Source organism: Lepisosteus oculatus, chromosome 11 (genome assembly GCF_040954835.1).
Source record: "Lepisosteus oculatus isolate fLepOcu1 chromosome 11, fLepOcu1.hap2, whole genome shotgun sequence".
Classification (NCBI taxonomy): domain Eukaryota; kingdom Metazoa; phylum Chordata; class Actinopteri; order Semionotiformes; family Lepisosteidae; genus Lepisosteus; species Lepisosteus oculatus.
Window position 1 is genome coordinate 39,217,482 of NC_090706.1, and position 16,494 is coordinate 39,233,975.

General features: G+C 45.4%; 1 protein-coding gene across 2 annotated transcripts; it reads right to left on the minus strand.

Annotated features, from left to right (window-relative positions):
• Window positions 1-3,897: 3,897 nt before the first annotated feature.
• On the minus strand, window positions 3,898-14,480 carry slc26a2 (solute carrier family 26 member 2). Of its 2 annotated transcripts, XM_015350004.2 has the most exons (4): window positions 14,252-14,480; window positions 9,293-9,892; window positions 8,243-8,982; window positions 3,898-7,473 (listed from the first exon to the last, which is right to left on the minus strand). In XM_015350004.2, the coding sequence occupies exons 2-4, from the start codon at window positions 9,875-9,877 to the stop codon at window positions 6,690-6,692; spliced, it is 2,109 nt and encodes a 702-aa protein (XP_015205490.1). In that variant the 5' UTR covers window positions 9,878-9,892; window positions 14,252-14,480; the 3' UTR covers window positions 3,898-6,689. The 2 variants fall into 2 exon arrangements, with proteins under 2 accessions (XP_015205490.1, XP_006632145.2); XM_006632082.3 differs by lacking the exon at window positions 14,252-14,480 and having other exon boundaries at window positions 9,293-10,603.
• Window positions 14,481-16,494: the final 2,014 nt, after the last annotated feature.

Genomic DNA, 16,494 nt, shown 5'->3' on the forward strand with positions numbered 1-16,494 from the left:
AGTTAGACAACCACTGAAGCAGAAAATAGCACGCCAAGTGCATGCAGTGTCAGATGAACACAGACACTTAACACTGTGGCAGAACCGTTTACTTTCTGTGAACGTTGAGCGAACGTTCACTCAGGCAGGAACGTCAAGAGCTTGTAACCTCCAGGACCGGTTAACTCCTAAATTCTGAGGCACAACCATGCTCAAAGAGGGGCTGCAATGTGTTGTCTATGTGCACCATGCAGAGCCTGACACAGATGCTCATGCACAAGGCTGATATGTGTCACACAGCTCTGCAGGTGAACGTTTCTACAATTCTCTGCATGTGCTTGGGGGGGAGGGTTGCCTATCTGACATAGAAACGATCGTCTGCTGCTTTAGTCCCTGTTTAGATTACCACTAGATTTAGATAGGTTACTAGTAAATAAAAAGAATAGCTTGCACAGTGGTTTTTATCACTTCCTACTGTAAGTAGGAAGGGATTCAACTCATCCTCCTTTGAAGTTTTGCTCTTCTAGATAACACATGCAACTCACTAACAACCAAATTAGGTGGAGAAGAAGGGAATTTCTTAGCAGATTTAGTTAAGGCAAGACTAAGACAGGGTCCCATGGGATCTGTAATGACCACAAACTGTCAGAAACTTGGTTCAGCATTCAATGTGAAAGAGCACTTCTAGCACAAGTTCTGCCGCTAGGGTGCTTGGGGTACCATTAAGAATCTGTTGTAAACGGCCTGGCGCCACCTACTGGCACACCATTGAGAAACAATTCTCAAAAACTTTTACCAGAGCACTTTGGTATTTCGTGTACTAGGGCAGCAAGCTTAGGTGTTGTGCCATGCTTTGAATCACTGCAGCACAGGCCTTTGGGCTGCGCAGAGAGGCCACCATATCTGAACATGAGAATTTTCTGGTGGTACCCCCAGCACTACTGCATGCATTATACATGGTTACCATCTGCACAACAGTCCGCATCAGTTTCTCCAGACAGCTGTGCTTACGCCTGCTCCATTTCACGTTTTGGCACTTAGGCATTATTCCCAAGTCAAAGCCGATGAACATCTTATGGTAGGACTCTGTGAATCACAACACTTTTCTACACTCATGGTGCAAGATCCAGCCTTGGACAAAGACTTCTGTATCCTGCTAGCACGTGCCTCTGTTAATGTCTGCTCAGAGCCTTGTTGCTGCGCTGCTACCTTGGCACCCAGGCAGGCTCTGGAAGTCCACCTCCTCACATTTCTCTTTTCCCACAGAAGCCTCTTTTGAGTAGCTGTGTTCTGCTGGAATGCTGTCAGCTGATTAGCTGGTTAGAAGTTCAAGCAATATTCAGATAACATGAAGTGTCCTTTGATCTATCTAAACATGGTCACAGCTCTGGGTAATTAAGTAATATGTAAAGCTCAGTGATTAATTGCAATATCAAGACAACATGCATGTACTGTACTATACCAAGAACCTCAAAAGAACTGTTACACAAGTACGTTTCCAGTGACAAATCTTAATGCTGCTTAATAAGACATCATTAAAAGTCCCACACTGAGATGCAGGAGCTACTACAGATCCTTCTGAAAAGTGCTTCAACATGCAGAGTGTGACATTTCCAGTGTGAGGCTCACAGTAATACGGAGCTAAACCCGTCAAAAAAACTTGCATTGCGAACATGAAACACCTGCTTGCTTCCACAAGCTATCAGCCTTTGATCTTCCGATGAATAACACCCTTAGCAAACCCGAGTTTCAAAGCAAGCTCTACTGTTTTTTCACTTTCATTTCAAAAGATGCTTTGGTGCATCTGAAGATGACTTTTCATAATTTTACAACATCAATACCCTGATTAACACATCATCATCATCATCAAATGTTAAAAAAGACTATGCTGTGTTGGTCTTTTCACTTTTGACAAGTAGTAAACATGTGAAAAACTGAAAATTCATCCAGCCATCTGGAAAAGCCACTAATTCGGAGTTGGCATCATGGTGGCCTGGGTTTTGAGCTCGATTCTGGACCAGGCAGGTTCCGTCTTGTTCACAAGTCTTACATCCTATCTTCCAAACACACGCTGGCTGGGTTATCTATCTCTAAATAGTACCCTTGTGTGTTCTGCCTGTCCTGGGTACAGCCCTGCCCTGGTCTTCCAGGGTAGGCTTTGGATGCGTGTGACCCCTACCTTGGGCACAGACAGCTTTCCAACAGGATAATAGAAATTCCAGGCAGAAAGTTACCACTGATCTCAAAGTGGCAAAATCTTTAGAACGAGCATTTAATATGCATTTAGGACATTAGACCAAGATACAGCTCTCTGCTACAGGTTAGATCCTTTCTTGCTTTTAAAGTGGAAATGGTCTGACCTACAGAGCAAGGTTGCCCTCTGCTGGCTTTGAAGTCATTATTTTGTTTCAGCAGCATTTCAAATAACATTTGTTTTAAGTTCTCAGTTTGAAATATGAATTAACCAGGAAAACAGTGTCTTTAACAAGACTGCGCAAAGCAATCGTGAAGGGAGATATATTGTGTTAATAGATTTCTGATATTAATGCAGCAAGTTAGAAATTAGTTGGCACAAAAATGCAGATAAGATGTGTTATCCTCCTCATTACTTTGAGTGTGGCAGGAGCCTCTTCAATGCAGACTACAACACAATGTAGTATTCAAGAGCCCTTCAGATTTGCACGATCAGCAGAACTCTGTCTATATGCACAACTTTCTATATAAACTGGTTACAAAAATGCTGCACTGTCATGCTGCTGGAGAAAAAGGTCGCTCACTGCACCTGCTATTTCACAAGCATGTTTTGTTTCTGAAGATTTCTCTAAGCAAGTATAAACATGCGTTTGTTGTGGGAGACTTCATTATGCTGTGACTGGTGAAGAATAATTGATTATTCACCAGTCTAATCTGAATTAACAGCTTGACATCCCTATCGAATTGTAATGCTTTTTTCAAGCACACTTGAATAAGGCTAAAAACAACCATCAAAACTCCTCCACAAACACTACACCACACAATGTAACAACACACCTAATCCTTTACAGCCTTTTGTGCAAATGACATCACAGATCATTATCCATATTGGTCCACAATGAGACTGCTTCAGCTGAAAGAGAAGAGCAGAACTCCAGTTCAGGAGACAGGTGAAGAAGATGTAAGAGACCATAAAGAGAGAGAGCGGACAAGGACTGTTCATGCAAAACCCTATGTTGCTTTAAGGTTTATAAGCATTTTGTTCTATCTCCTTGTGCTAAAGCCCAGTCCAGTAAAAGTGTTACCAGAATATAAGATCTACATTTCAGCAGCTTATAAAGTAGCTGTGATGGAAGTAACTACAAAACAAAATTAAAGATGTATTATATTTTAAAGACAACCTCCATATCCATGTAATTGTAAAGACTGTGTTAACCTTTAGTGTTAATTACACCACTTCTAACACACAGGCCTACAGTATAAATAGCAGTTCAGAACCGGATGCACTCTGTCAATATTTACTACAGTAAGCAGGGGAGCCATTTGATACAGCCTTAGCTGGGGTAGCTTGTTTGCTTTGCATCAAGGTACTGAATTTTTAACCGAGCCTTGCTTAATTTCAAGAAAGCCTCCTGCCCCTTTCTTTCAAACAAAGAAAAAGATAACAGCTCTAAACTGAACATGTATCGCTTTTTCTTCTTTTTTTTCCCCAATGAATACAATCCAAATAAACTGTTATGAAGGACAAGGATCAGGAAATGTAAAATTCTTACTTTAAGCACCAAAAACAAAATAGGCTTATCCTAAAGGAAATGTTTCCTTACAGCAGGATAAAAACCTAAACCCATGATTAGTTCTGTAACAAAGATTCACGTTTCATCTTCACAGACTCTGTAATGAGAGGTTAACTGCAGAACTACAAAAAACAAACAGATCTACAATCAATCATTTCAACTGTTTATTAAAAGGTAACATAATTGCAAAGCAGACAAGTTGAACAGAAGAATTTAAAAAGCCCTTCAGGAAAAGTAGCTGGGTTTTAGTCTAGGAGCCCTGTTTCGTCAGTGACAAAGACAAGGTGGTACATTGGTTTTTGCTGCACATACAGTACATAGCAATTTTCGTTAATAAATAGCTTCCATTAATAATCCTACTCCTAGACACAGTTGGCTGGAGACATACAGCAGCCCAGACTCGAACCTGCGACATCTGGACTCCAGAAGGCAGCCCACACTTGAACACTTCATCGTTACTTTTATTTTGTGCGAGAAATGAAAGCAATCCCAGCAGAACAGTATTCGACACTACTTTCTCTGCTGGCTTGTTTTTTTGTTTTTTTTTTTTGGTAGAGATAGATCCCCCCGGAAAAAAAAAAAAAAGCTTCCACTACGTTTACAACATTTCATCGTGACGCAACACTAAACTGAAAGCTACGCGGGGGAGAGAAACATTTAACAAACAGCTCAGACGCCGGGAACACAACCAGTACAACAGCATAAGACGACGGTTCTGTTTAAAAGAAAATTCGACATCAGACGAAGAAGAATACACAAAACAAAAACGGTTATACATTTTCCCCACCATGTCTAAGGCTGGTCTACAACAGGTGCAATGGACCCTACGGTACTGTATATACGTGGTTGTGTACATACAGTGGATTGTGTGTGTAGAATAATGCCCTTCTGCTGCAGTGCACTGTGGGAGAGCCAGCACAATGATGGAGTTCACACGACTTCAGAACACAAGGATGTTACACATCTGCAAGAATTCGAAACTTTTTAGAACAGCTGTTTTAGTAGCGCTGATTGTGGTTCCGCAAATGACACTTAACACATGGATAAACAAGGGCTGTCGGCACCGACGTTTTAGCTCGGAAGAGAAAAACTGCAAACGGTAACACCGAGAATAAAAGCACCGCAGAGACGGGTGTAGCCAGTTTGAAAATTAAACAAATATAAAACATTACTGAAAAACACAATTCAGATTCCTTCAAAACCCGAGAAAAAATAAAGGATATACAAAAAGTACGTACAAACGGGCTACTGATAACATATGCTGGGCAATAAAAAGTCATACAGTAGTTGTGAGCAAATATTTTAAATATTAATGCTTATTCCTGACGCACAAACTTGTTGATTTAAGAAATGTAAACCGCGTGCGCTTCTTACCGGATCAGAAATAAAAGTACCAGAAGGAGGAGCGCGATTAGAATATGTGGACAAAACTTCTCAGGTCAGATCTTCAACCAACAGGGGGCAGTGTTGACTTACAATCAATTTAAAAGGACAGTTCTGTATAAAACCAATACAATTCATATTGGCAGTCTTTCACAGTTTATTTTTTTTTCACAATAACAGCAATCCTTATGAAGACTTGAGAATGAAAAAGTACATCCACAACATTTCTAAAAATATTATCTTAGGAAAAATATCACTATTACACGATTAAGTATGTATTAACTTAAGGCACAGCATGATAATTTTGGCTGAAACACTTTAATCAAAAAGGCACTTTGATTACAAAGGAATTGTAACTCTTCCTTTATACTGTAAACTGTAGATAAGCCTTCTGAGTTTGACTTATTGACTTATTCCTGCTTATCGCATTTTAAAGAAAGAAGCAAACAAGTTTCTTTTTCCCCATTCACCTGGAAAAGCACCAGGGAGAGATCACCAAAGTAGAGCATAACGGGGAAAAAAGTGACTGGAACTACATCAGAACTGGTGGAAAAGAAGGAAATTCACACTCCTCCCCCCTCCTCCTCTTTCAGGACAAAGACGTCCATCACAATTTCTTATCCTACACTAGTTTTTGGTCTTGAGAGGAGAGAGCATTTTTGAGGTGTATTGTGCGATACTACATTCATATGTATAGTTTATTCTCATAGAATCCCTCATTTCCCCCCATTTGGTTTCAGTGGAAACAACACCTCCAGCCCTTTCATTGCATAATTCTGGGACATGACCAGAGTTCAGGAACACTCCCAGTCTAGGAAAACCAGGGCAACACACAAAGGAAAGCCCTTGGAATAAATTAGTGTGAGATCTAGTAGAAGGCACTGCACATTTAGTGTAAATACAAGCTCAATTCTTTGCTCAGATTGACAGAGACAAAGCACAGTTCTTTCCAGTACTTTTTACAGCAGTGTTACATAAATATAGTTAATAAATATTTAAGACGTCTTTCTCCAAAAATGTATAAAAAAATCCTACATGGCAGTGTTTTTTATTATGCTGCAATCCTATTATTTATAGATAAACTATTCTAGGCATACTGGTGACATTGCTGCAATATGTGAAAATCTTTCATTTACTGACCATAGAAATGTATAAAGTGCTTTTTGTAAAAAAACAAATCTGAAACAAGGTTGGGGTGACAATTCACCAGTCCTGTGCTCCAGTAATATTATGCATTACCTTTCTCAAGGAGGTTTACATAAAACAACAAAGCACGGTTTATCCTGCTAGCTTAATCGATCAGCCGTGAGACTGAAATCACCTGTAATTCAGCATGAGCCAAAGAGGGGAGACGGATATGCTTCACGTCTAGTTTGTCTTTTCGAAGCTGCGTTTTTGCACAGAGAACTGCCAGACAAAAACCACGCGTTCTTCAGATCCGAAGAAAACGTCACCTCTTAAGGAAGCAGAGAGCAAAGACTTATATAATATTGAGACACAAAGGCACGGTAAACAACCAAGTATTGTTGTATAAAAAAAAAACCAAACCCCGGCCCCCCATCAGCAGCACGTTTCCCCATTTCCATTCTGGGAACAAAGCGCGAGAGCATAGCCGACAGCGTCGCCGATGGTAAAAAACACCTTCCCCGCCGAGCTGCCGGCCTCTTCCAGATACCCTCCCCTGCGCAGGGAGTCCAGGACGGAGGCGTTGCAGCGCGCGAGCAGGACTCGAAGCCCCAGCTCCGAGTAGTCCTTGCGCACCTCCTGCAGGGCGTTGACGCCGGCCGTGTCCAGAAACAGCACCGGCGCGCAGTCCAGCACCAGGGTGTGGCAGCCAGGCCGCTGCGGGATGAAGATGCGGGCGGGCGACTCCTCGGCCTTGTTCTGATCCCCGGCGGCCCCTCCCTCCTCCTCCTTCCTCCTCCTCCTCTCCAGCTTCCTGCGCCGCGACTTCTCCTTCACGGGGTCCAGGCCCAGGTGGCGGTACAGGGCCCGCTTGAAGAGCGCCTGGTTGGCGTAGTAGATGGGCGCCCCGAAGCGGAAGACGCTCACCCCGGGCTGGGTCCGCAGGCCCTTGTAGGCGCCGAGGTCCTCGTACAGCTCCAGCTCGCCCGCCCGCCCCAGCTCCGCGGCCGGCGCCCCCTGGGTGCGCGCCAGGACGCACAGCGCCGAGAACAGCACGCCCACCAGCAGCCCCAGCTCCGTGTTGAGGAGCGCCGAGGTCCCCATGGTGACCAGCCAGATGGCGGCGTCCACGTGGTTCACTCGCCACATCCGGGGGACGTCCAAGAACTTGCGCAGCGCGCCCCTGAGGTTGACGACGATGATGACCGCCAAGACGCACCTGGAGGCAGATGAACGTCAACGTTGTATTAATTTCACACCGCCCTGAAAGAGGACTACCACCTGCACTAGTAACAGGCACACAGGTGACATTGACTAACATTTCTAAGTGCCGTAAGCTCCCAAGCAGTGTGGAAATCATCAAAAGATAACCCCCCGCCCTCCTCTTTCAAACCTGAAACTCTGGCGTTTTTGTGAAATAAGATCATTGAGGTTCAGAGTGCTACATATTGCCATTCTGTACTATGTACTGTACTGAATGCCGAATGCATGTCTGCTTCTTTTCTTTCCGTTTGTGGATGGAGTTATATGAACCTGACGTTGGCTCAATACTTTTAGTTTTGAGCCAACGCAAAATACAGCGTCAATCCACATACGACAAATGGATAAACAAGGGTTGTTACCGTTGAAGTATCCATTAAGAAAACGAGACAAATCCGGCTTTTGACAGCCAACCATGTATCGGGATCGTCCCCCAACCAGGTTGAAGAATTTTGTTTTCAAAATTATACCATTGTGGGAAACCGTACATCTTCCCAATGCTCAGGGAATTACAAATCTCTCTTCCCGGCAGGAAGGTTTCAGAGACTGCCGCTCTCCGATAGTTTAGCCCACTCGTTTCCAACTACTGGGTAACCAGTTCAAGAATCTCTTAATGCAATTTGTGACCCCTGAACGATGGTGCTTTTCTGCATCTGCACCGCGGACACGATTCCGATTCAGTCCAGGAAAAAAGGACCGGAAAAGGAAAGGGAAAGAGCGGGCCTTACTTCTGCAGCGAGAAGAACAGGGGAGCGACGACCAGCAGGACAAGGAGCAGCACCAGGGCGGTCACCACCCCAGACAGCTGCGTCTGGCAGCCGGTGGACTCCTTCACCAGCGTCTTGGTAAGCGCGGCGCTGGTGGTGAAGCAGCGGAAGAAGGAGGGCAGGATGTTGCAGAAGCCGATGGCGTACATCTCCTGGTTGGCGTCCACGACGTAGCCGTGCTTCTTGGCGAACATCTCGGAGAGGGAGACGGTGATGGCGAAGCCAATGATGGCGATGGACAGGGCGTCCAGGGCTATGTTGGGGATGAGGGACCAGGCCGGAAGCATGGGGGGCTGGAATCCTGTTGGGATGGTCCCGGATATGTCCGAACCGTAAACCTCGTGGAAGCGGCCGTAGTGGGAGGCCAAGGTGGCCACGATGACCACGAAGAGCTCCATGGGGATGGGAGCCTTGAGCTTGGCCTTGAAGCGGTCGTTCAGCTCCTTGGTGGGCACCAGCACCAGCAGGCACAGCAGGCTGGTGACGAGGTCGCACACGTTGGTGTCCTTGATGTTCTGGAAGAGGTAGAACCAGGTCTTGACCAGAGAGCCCAGACCCTGCGTCCGGGGCAGCCGGATCCCCAGGAGGTACTTGACTTGCGAGGTGAGGATGGTCAGGGAGGCGCCGGTCGCAAAGCCGCTGAGGAGGGAGTCCGAGAGGTAGACGGACACAAAGCCCACCTGAAAGACTCCCATCAGCACCTGGATGGAGACAAACACTGTCAGGACAGGGAAAGCAAACAGTCAGGTGAAGAATGGGGATGCAGTCAGGGAGGGAGCTCATGCAGGTTTAAAACAGCTTTTCAAATTAAAACCATTTTGGGAAACTACGTCTTCACAATGCCCACAGAATGACAGCTTTCCAAGTGTTGTCTTGGCAGGAAGGTTTCAGAGACTGCCACTCTCACAACAGTTTAGCCCATTCGATTTCAACCAACCCCCAATGCACAGATACCAAATCCGGCGACACCACCAACGCCTGGTCTCCCCTCACAGCACTCAGCGGACTGACCTGGTAAACTCCCGCCATGAACGTCACCGTGGTCCCCACCAAGATGGCGTAGCAGCTGCGGTCGCAGTCCAGCGCTGCGGTGGCGTTGCCCGGGCCCGGGATAGCCGTCTGGTTGCCTTCCGTGAGGTAGCCCGCCGCCATCAGCTCCTTATCCACCACCTGCCCCACCAGGAGGCACAGCACCCCGAAGATCCCTACCGAGATGTGCCTCGAGGTGCCCAGCAGGGCATAGATGATGCAGGAGAAGAAGGAGGTGTACAGGCCGTAGATGGGGTCCTGGCCAGCTAGAAGGGAGTAGGCGATGGACTGGGGCACCAGGAGGATGCCCACAATCAACCCAGACATCATGTCCCCAATGATCCACTCCTTCAGCTTGTAGCCGGGCAGCCATGACAGAATGGGAAAAAACCCAAACAGAAGACCTTTGATTCTGGCTGGTCCGCAAGAACATTTTTTCTTGACCTTCCTGGCGAAGAGGGATTTCAAGCTTCTGGTCTCCTTCTCCTGCTCTTCTAAAACCACCGGGTTAAACCTCTTCCTTCCAGCCTGGTCCCCCGACGAGTCCCCCTGGTCCTCCCCTGCCATCGTTTCTGCTTCCACCTTGTCCATGAAGAAACAAAGCAAAGGCTAAGTCTGTACAAATACACACATCCTTCACTATTTATCAGTGAAATAGTGGTATCTCATGCTGACGAATTATACAAGTTCCTGTTGCAGTCAGACTGGAATTGGGCAACAGTGAAAACAAACCTCACTGCCAGTAATTGGCATTTACTTTTTTCCATTGTCACTCTCTGGAGGTATTGCATCGGCAATCATTACAATAGCAAAAGAGGAAGTGAACTGATTCTCTCCTCATGGTATCAGACATTTTTTAAATATATGTACCCTCTACACATTAGTAGGATGCAAGCAAAGGAATTCTATTTGCAAAAAATAATAAAGAATGAAAATTTCACGTCTCCAACTGGATATGGCCAGAATCCCCCAAGTGAAACGCCAGGATTGAAGCCGGGATTGCTTGGCCTGAGCTCTCTCGGCTCCCTGCCGGCTTGAAGTGATGTGCCTCTCTTCCAGGCGGCGCCAGCTCTCCTGTCAGCCAGTGGAGAGCTAGTAACATCTCACAGTTTGTTAGCTGTGGCCTCTGAAGCATCACACAAATAATGCACAGCAAGCTTATGCCTAGTATTCACCTCCCACTTCATCAATACTTGCTTTGGGGTCATTTTTAGCATTATAATTAAAAAAATTGCTTTAATCTATGACTCTCACTAGTATCACTCCTGTCCATTGCTGCACTCAGTTTAACGGCAATGGGGATACACTCTAGTAGCTGTATATTTTTTCAAAATTTTTTAATGGCATGAGTTGTTACATGTAGTAATAATAGCAAATGAAATATATGACATGAACTCTGCTGAGCGGCTCCTGAAGCACTTTTCTTCACTGTGACAGAATATGACTGGCGTTCAAGTTCACTCCTTTATGTAACCAATACCGCCAGGCTTCGTACGAAACAGAAAAACGTTTTAACCACTGCCGTTACAAAAGTCAGTTACAAACGTTGACAAAACTACAAAGCTGCTTATGCACAAAATGAGGTTGGAAAGTAACTTAAGCCACTATTATCAGTCTCTCACTCTCTCTCTCTGATGGAAGCAGTAACTATCATAGAACAGGTGAAAGCAGTCGTGTTCCTTTTGTCTAACACATCCTAACTGAAAGCTGTGGGGTGCAGTAAACAGGAAGCTGAATCTAGGGTATGTCAAAAGACCACATACTTATTAGTGTACCACAACATTATCTGGAAACAATCGGCTGTGATGGGCACAGGTTTGAGCTTCAGTACGATTTCAGCCTATCGCACGGCGTAAAAAAGAAAGCAGTCATTCCAAACTAAGATTTATGACCACAGGTTCAGTACCGAGTACCATCGTATGGATTACAAACTCAAGAGCATGCATGATGAATATTTGTAGTTATACATCTCTAAATGGCAAACTTTATTAAAAACATTTTCTTAATTCAGTTTTAAATGGAGACATTCACACTTATTGGCATTTAGCCCAAATAAACATGTCTGAGGATGGAGGGCCATGAAATACTGGCCTTCTTTTACTGAAGGATTTGTGCACAGCACACGTTTTTCCATTGGCCATAATACATAAGCCTTTCTTTCAAGGCCAGTTTCACTCAGCCAGCGATGCAGTATGTACTCTGTTCACACCCCTTGGCAAAAACCATACACAGAACGAAACGAGATACTGGCTTAAAAGAACCACTGCTCATCCTAACTTACAGCAATGGCCTACATCCTTATAAAATAATAAATATGACACTAGCCAAGGAGGATTAGACCACACGTATCAAAGAATCTGCCCCCCAAAAAAAAGATTTAGACTGAATTCAAGACGTTTTATAAAGATTTATAAACATTTCATATAGACACATGCAGAGTGCAGACATTACAGTTATAACATGGGAAAGCAGAGCTTGAAGAAACAGCCTACAGTAGGAGACAATAAGATATTACTGCTCTGGAATCAGTCTAGGGATCACGCTAACGCATTCTCGGGTTCAAAGTAACAACCAACTCCGATGGGCTAAACCCCGTGAACCCTGAACCAGAGTGACAAGTGGAAAGCCATTGTCATGGCCCTGTGAAAGAAATGGGTGAATGACGGCCTCGGAAAAATGATCTACTAGCAACCAGAAAAGTCAAATGGGCCAAAGGTTTTAGGTATCTTAAAATATTATTTTTTACCACAGTCCCTCTTTATTTTAAGCAAGGATTTCCAAATCTCCTGCTGGAGGATGTACAGATCTTGTGCACAGATACAGGGCGGAGCGCTGGATCTGTGGCTAAGGATCTGCGGCTGTGGCTGGAAGGTTGCCGGTTCAAATCCCGCGGCCGGCAGAGGAATCCTACTCCGTTGGGCCCCTGAGCAAGGCCCTTCACCCCAGCTGCTCCAGGGGTGCTGTATAAATGGCTGACCCTGCGCTCTGACCCCCAGCTTCTCTCCCTGTCTGTGTGTCTCATGGAGAGCAGGATGGGGTATGTGAAAAGACAAATTTATAATACAAGAAATTGTATATGGCCAATAAAGCGATCTTATCTTAAATACTAGGAGGCTGCCCTGCAAGTAAACTCCACTGCTGCTGTTCGTCTTCAGCACCTAGATTTACTGCAGGCTCGATCCCCGCCTCAGACCGCGTTTCCCCGCTTGTCCGCCGGGCTCTCCAGCTCTTCGCAGACCTGCCGCCAGATCCGACTTATCTTCGTTTCCAGAGCGCTGCATTTCTTATAAATACAGTAGATCGCATCACATTAATTGTGTATTTTAATCTTTAAAGGTGTCTATAACCTACTGTCTAACTGTTTCAACAGTTTGGCATTAATCCAGATCCTTCACCTACAGAAATCTTCCATCTCAACAGGGAAGCCTGTCCTAAATCTCAAGAAACCCCCTGCAGAAAGCCCATGTGTAAGTGTACTCCTTATTAAGGGCTACAGAACTCGCAGCCTTCCCAGATGTCCAAGATTTCGGTTCGATCCTCCGTGTTCGTTTTTTTGTAGTACATAAAAAAGCTCATGTGTAAGTGTACTCCTTATTAAGGGCTACAGAAGTCCCTTCTCCACCAAATGCCTCACTAAGCTGTGAGCCACAGAAAAAATGAGCCATTACACTGCAATGAGAACTAGAGGCGGTTTTGTGTGAGCTCCCCAATAGACAAAAACACTAAAACGACAATGCTCCACCCTGTCCAGCACAGCTACAGCTCTGGAAGTGGTACAGGTAAGGGTTAAAGACTTAGAGACAGGGGTCGCCTGATTAAATCAATATTCTGATAACTGAGAGGTCAGAAACAAGAGGCAGCTTGCCAAACTGCATGCTTTCGTCAGGGCTGCTAACACCACATCCACAGGCACTTACAGGTCTGGGACATGCGACAGGAGGCCACCGGGCTCATTTTTAGTTAGCAACTTACTGACCCAAGGGTCACATCCAGTTGCTTCAACCACACCACCGGGTAGATGCAAAGGAGTTCAAATGTAGCCCCTAAGGCCTGCATGCCCAGTCTGACAATATGCAAATCTCCAACTGCACTGATCTCCTCACCCCGTTTTGCAAACAACCAAGAACTACTGGATCTTTGAGGAGATTTTCTTCAGGGGGGAACATTCAAACCGGTATATTGCAAATGGGAGAAATGCAAAAAAAAATACACCTCCATAGAGTAAGGAAGCTGGAATTCGGGATGCCCACTAGCTCACGTTCTGACTGGGAAATTACTACTGTAATTGTGCTCGAAGTGATGAGGCGCTGCGCGCCGGATCAGATGCTAAACCAAGGTCCTGGCTCCCTGCTCTTTAAAGACACCGTCTTCTGTTCATTACAGAAGGGATTCTCAGCTGCGCTTCTGCCGTCTAGACCCCCCTACATCAGGGGACAGCGGGAGTCGCTGAGAAGGGAAAGGTCAAGGGGTGGGGGGGTGCACACTCGCCGTTACCACCCGATTCGAACTCGCGGGACTCGCAGCTTTCCCAGATGTCCAACATTTCGGTTCGATCCTCCGTGTTCGTTTTTTTTTTGTAGTACATAAAGTTGCAAAATAAGACCAACGCTTGTCTGTTCTTATTCACAGCATTTACGCATAGAAGTGCTGTACCGTTTGTTTGTTTTTAAATTAAACACCCAGCTACACTTTTAGCGGAGAGATTCAAGATAGCGTTACTATTTGCAACTCTTTCCGTCCGCACACATGCAATGAAATGGGATTACAACTCATCTTTATCGAATTGACAACCCCACTACCCGGTAACCTACTTTAAGTTGCTACGTGTACTATTTTGCACTGAGCGCACTTGGCAAACAGTCAGGAAACAGAATGCAACAGCCTGCTAATGTAGTTATCGGTCACCAAACTCACAGTGCGTCACCCTTCAGAGGCACTTACCTGCACTCCACTCGGAAGCTCGGCTCGCCTTGTCTGCTACGGGCAGTCGTGAACAGACATCTTTCGCTGCTGTGACTCGCTCGTGTCGAGCGCAGGGGAAGAGCGACGGAGCGGCTCGCGGCAGCCATAAAGCCCCCGTCACATGACAGGGGAGGGCCCCGCTGTTCTGCCTCAACCCTGGCAATCTGGTGACAGCAGCTTTCCAGCGGAAAAAAAACTCCGGCCACTGGCGCAGGCACAGCAGTTACGAGCAGGTCACGTCATCAGACATGATGCACACAGCGTTGGAATTAAACGACCGTCCATTTAGAACCTTTTTTTTAACTAAAATTGCTTTGCATTACCTTTAAAGAACATGCTTGACTGGTTCGGTTCACGCCTAGAGGCGTTGTCAACTGTTCTCCCGCTGTTTCAATTTAAAATATTTTTAAGGACACGCCGTAGAGGGAGTGCCAGTGTCACGAAAAACGGGTTTAGGGGCCAACAGATGTCAAGGACTAGGTTCACTTGAAATTGGCATAGGATCTCTGTAAGGGTGGTTCATCCATCTTTCCTTTTTCTGTTGGATCAAAGGTCCTCCTTGAGCAAACACTGTTAATTACCTCAGAGCTCAGAGGTGACATGTGGGATTGCGACAGAGGGCTCACTGGGTCTCCTTGTGAGAGGGGGGCCCTGGAGGAGGGTGTGAGTACACAGTGCACCTGCGGACAGCCTGATCCTCGATGAGCCCCGAGCAGTAAGCTCTGCCCACACCCACGACATCACAGGGACCCCTTTCGACCCCCTAAAGAGGGGTCCTGATCTGTGGCCAGGAGGTTTGAGAGGGAGGAACTGAAGGGGTTGCAGATCGCAGCCACTGGACCCAGCAGAGGACTCGGACACTCGGACTTTCAATATGTGCAGACAGTGTGAGTCCCATGTGGTGTCCTGTGTGGTGTACTGCCTGTCTGCCCCCATGCCCAGGTTGCAACAAGTGGACGGGCTGCTGGACTGAGCCCAAGAGGGTTCAGGTGTCAAGGTCAATTTTGGAACAATTGACGTAGATTTTAAGGATTTAGCTTGGGAATTTAGGGACAAAACATCTGTGGTGGTCTTTTCTGGAAAGCATGATTGGAGAGACATGCACCAAAAGAACTGGTTGCATCTGAGCCTGGGTAACTCTGATGTGTCGTGTAGCGGAGGAGGACTTCAGCTGGGGAATCATGAGCCGGGAGCTAACAGTAGGTTAGTTGGAATAGGATGAGGAAAACCCAGAGCAACAGTGAGAGCAAAAAGAAAACGAGAACTTTCTTAAAGTCTTCTGCCTCAGTGGTACAAGAACTCAGAGAGAGGCTGAAGAGAGAAGCTGGACCTGTAAATGTACATGAGAGCACGAGAAAAGGAATCTTTTAGGAGTTTTAGGTGTTGAAGCCCACCTACAGAAAAATGCCTTAAAAGCACATTCAGTCCCCAGTGTGATACAATTTAAAATACAGAAAATCAGATGAGCTGGTTATCGACCTGACTAAGGTAAAAGTAAAAATGGTCTAGCTGGAAGAGAACATGAACTTTAAAATAAATTAAAATCTACCTTATAAGACAAGTGATGGTTATTCTAATGAGGAAAAGAAAAAATGGGGAAGAAGTGCACTGGTCTCAGTGCTACCTTCTAGAAATACTGAGACATTGTTAAAAAAAATGGTTAATAGATTCAGGTCAGTTGTGTAAGTGATTAGAGCACTTTTGCAATAATGAAACTTATGAGAAAGAGATTTTGAGAGGAATGCAGTGGACTTTGAAAATGGTTTATAGTTGGAAATCACATAAGCAATAACTCTCCAGTTCTTAGTACTTAGTACCAAGTAGTATATTGCCAGCTGTTACATCATACAGTATGTCATAATTCTTCTAGTCTGAAGGAAGTTGTCTTCTCTACTTGAAACAGCAGAAGGAAAGCCTCTATTACAATGGCAATATGCATTCCAGCTGTGTTCAGTGGCCACAGAAAGACTAACTATGGACCTGATTCTTCAGGATATACAGTGAAAGAGGAGGGAATGGCACATGATTGAAAGAAGCTGACAATCCAGTTTAAGTAAAGACAAGAAGGCATGAATGTTGAAAGGGTACAGAGGTATTGACATACAGAGAGGCATCACACTAACGACAGGCCAGAGTTCTGGCCAAAATCCTTAAACATCTCCTCTTTATAGGAATGACAGGAATGCGATTGTGATGGGACATGGTGTCTGTAGTAGATCTCA

Bases quoted from the DNA above. Each gene is read 5' to 3' on its own strand.
- slc26a2 (XM_006632082.3), bottom strand. From the start codon at position 9,901: ATGGACAAGGTGGAAGCAGAAACGATGGCAGGGGAGGACCAGGGGGAC. The intron at 8,983-9,292 runs GTCAGTCCGCTG...GTCTCCATCCAG, and splicing joins TCATGGCGGGAGTTTACCAG to GTGCTGATGGGAGTCTTTCA. The intron at 7,474-8,242 runs GTAAGGCCCGCT...ATCTGCCTCCAG, and splicing joins CTGTTCTTCTCGCTGCAGAA to GTGCGTCTTGGCGGTCATCA.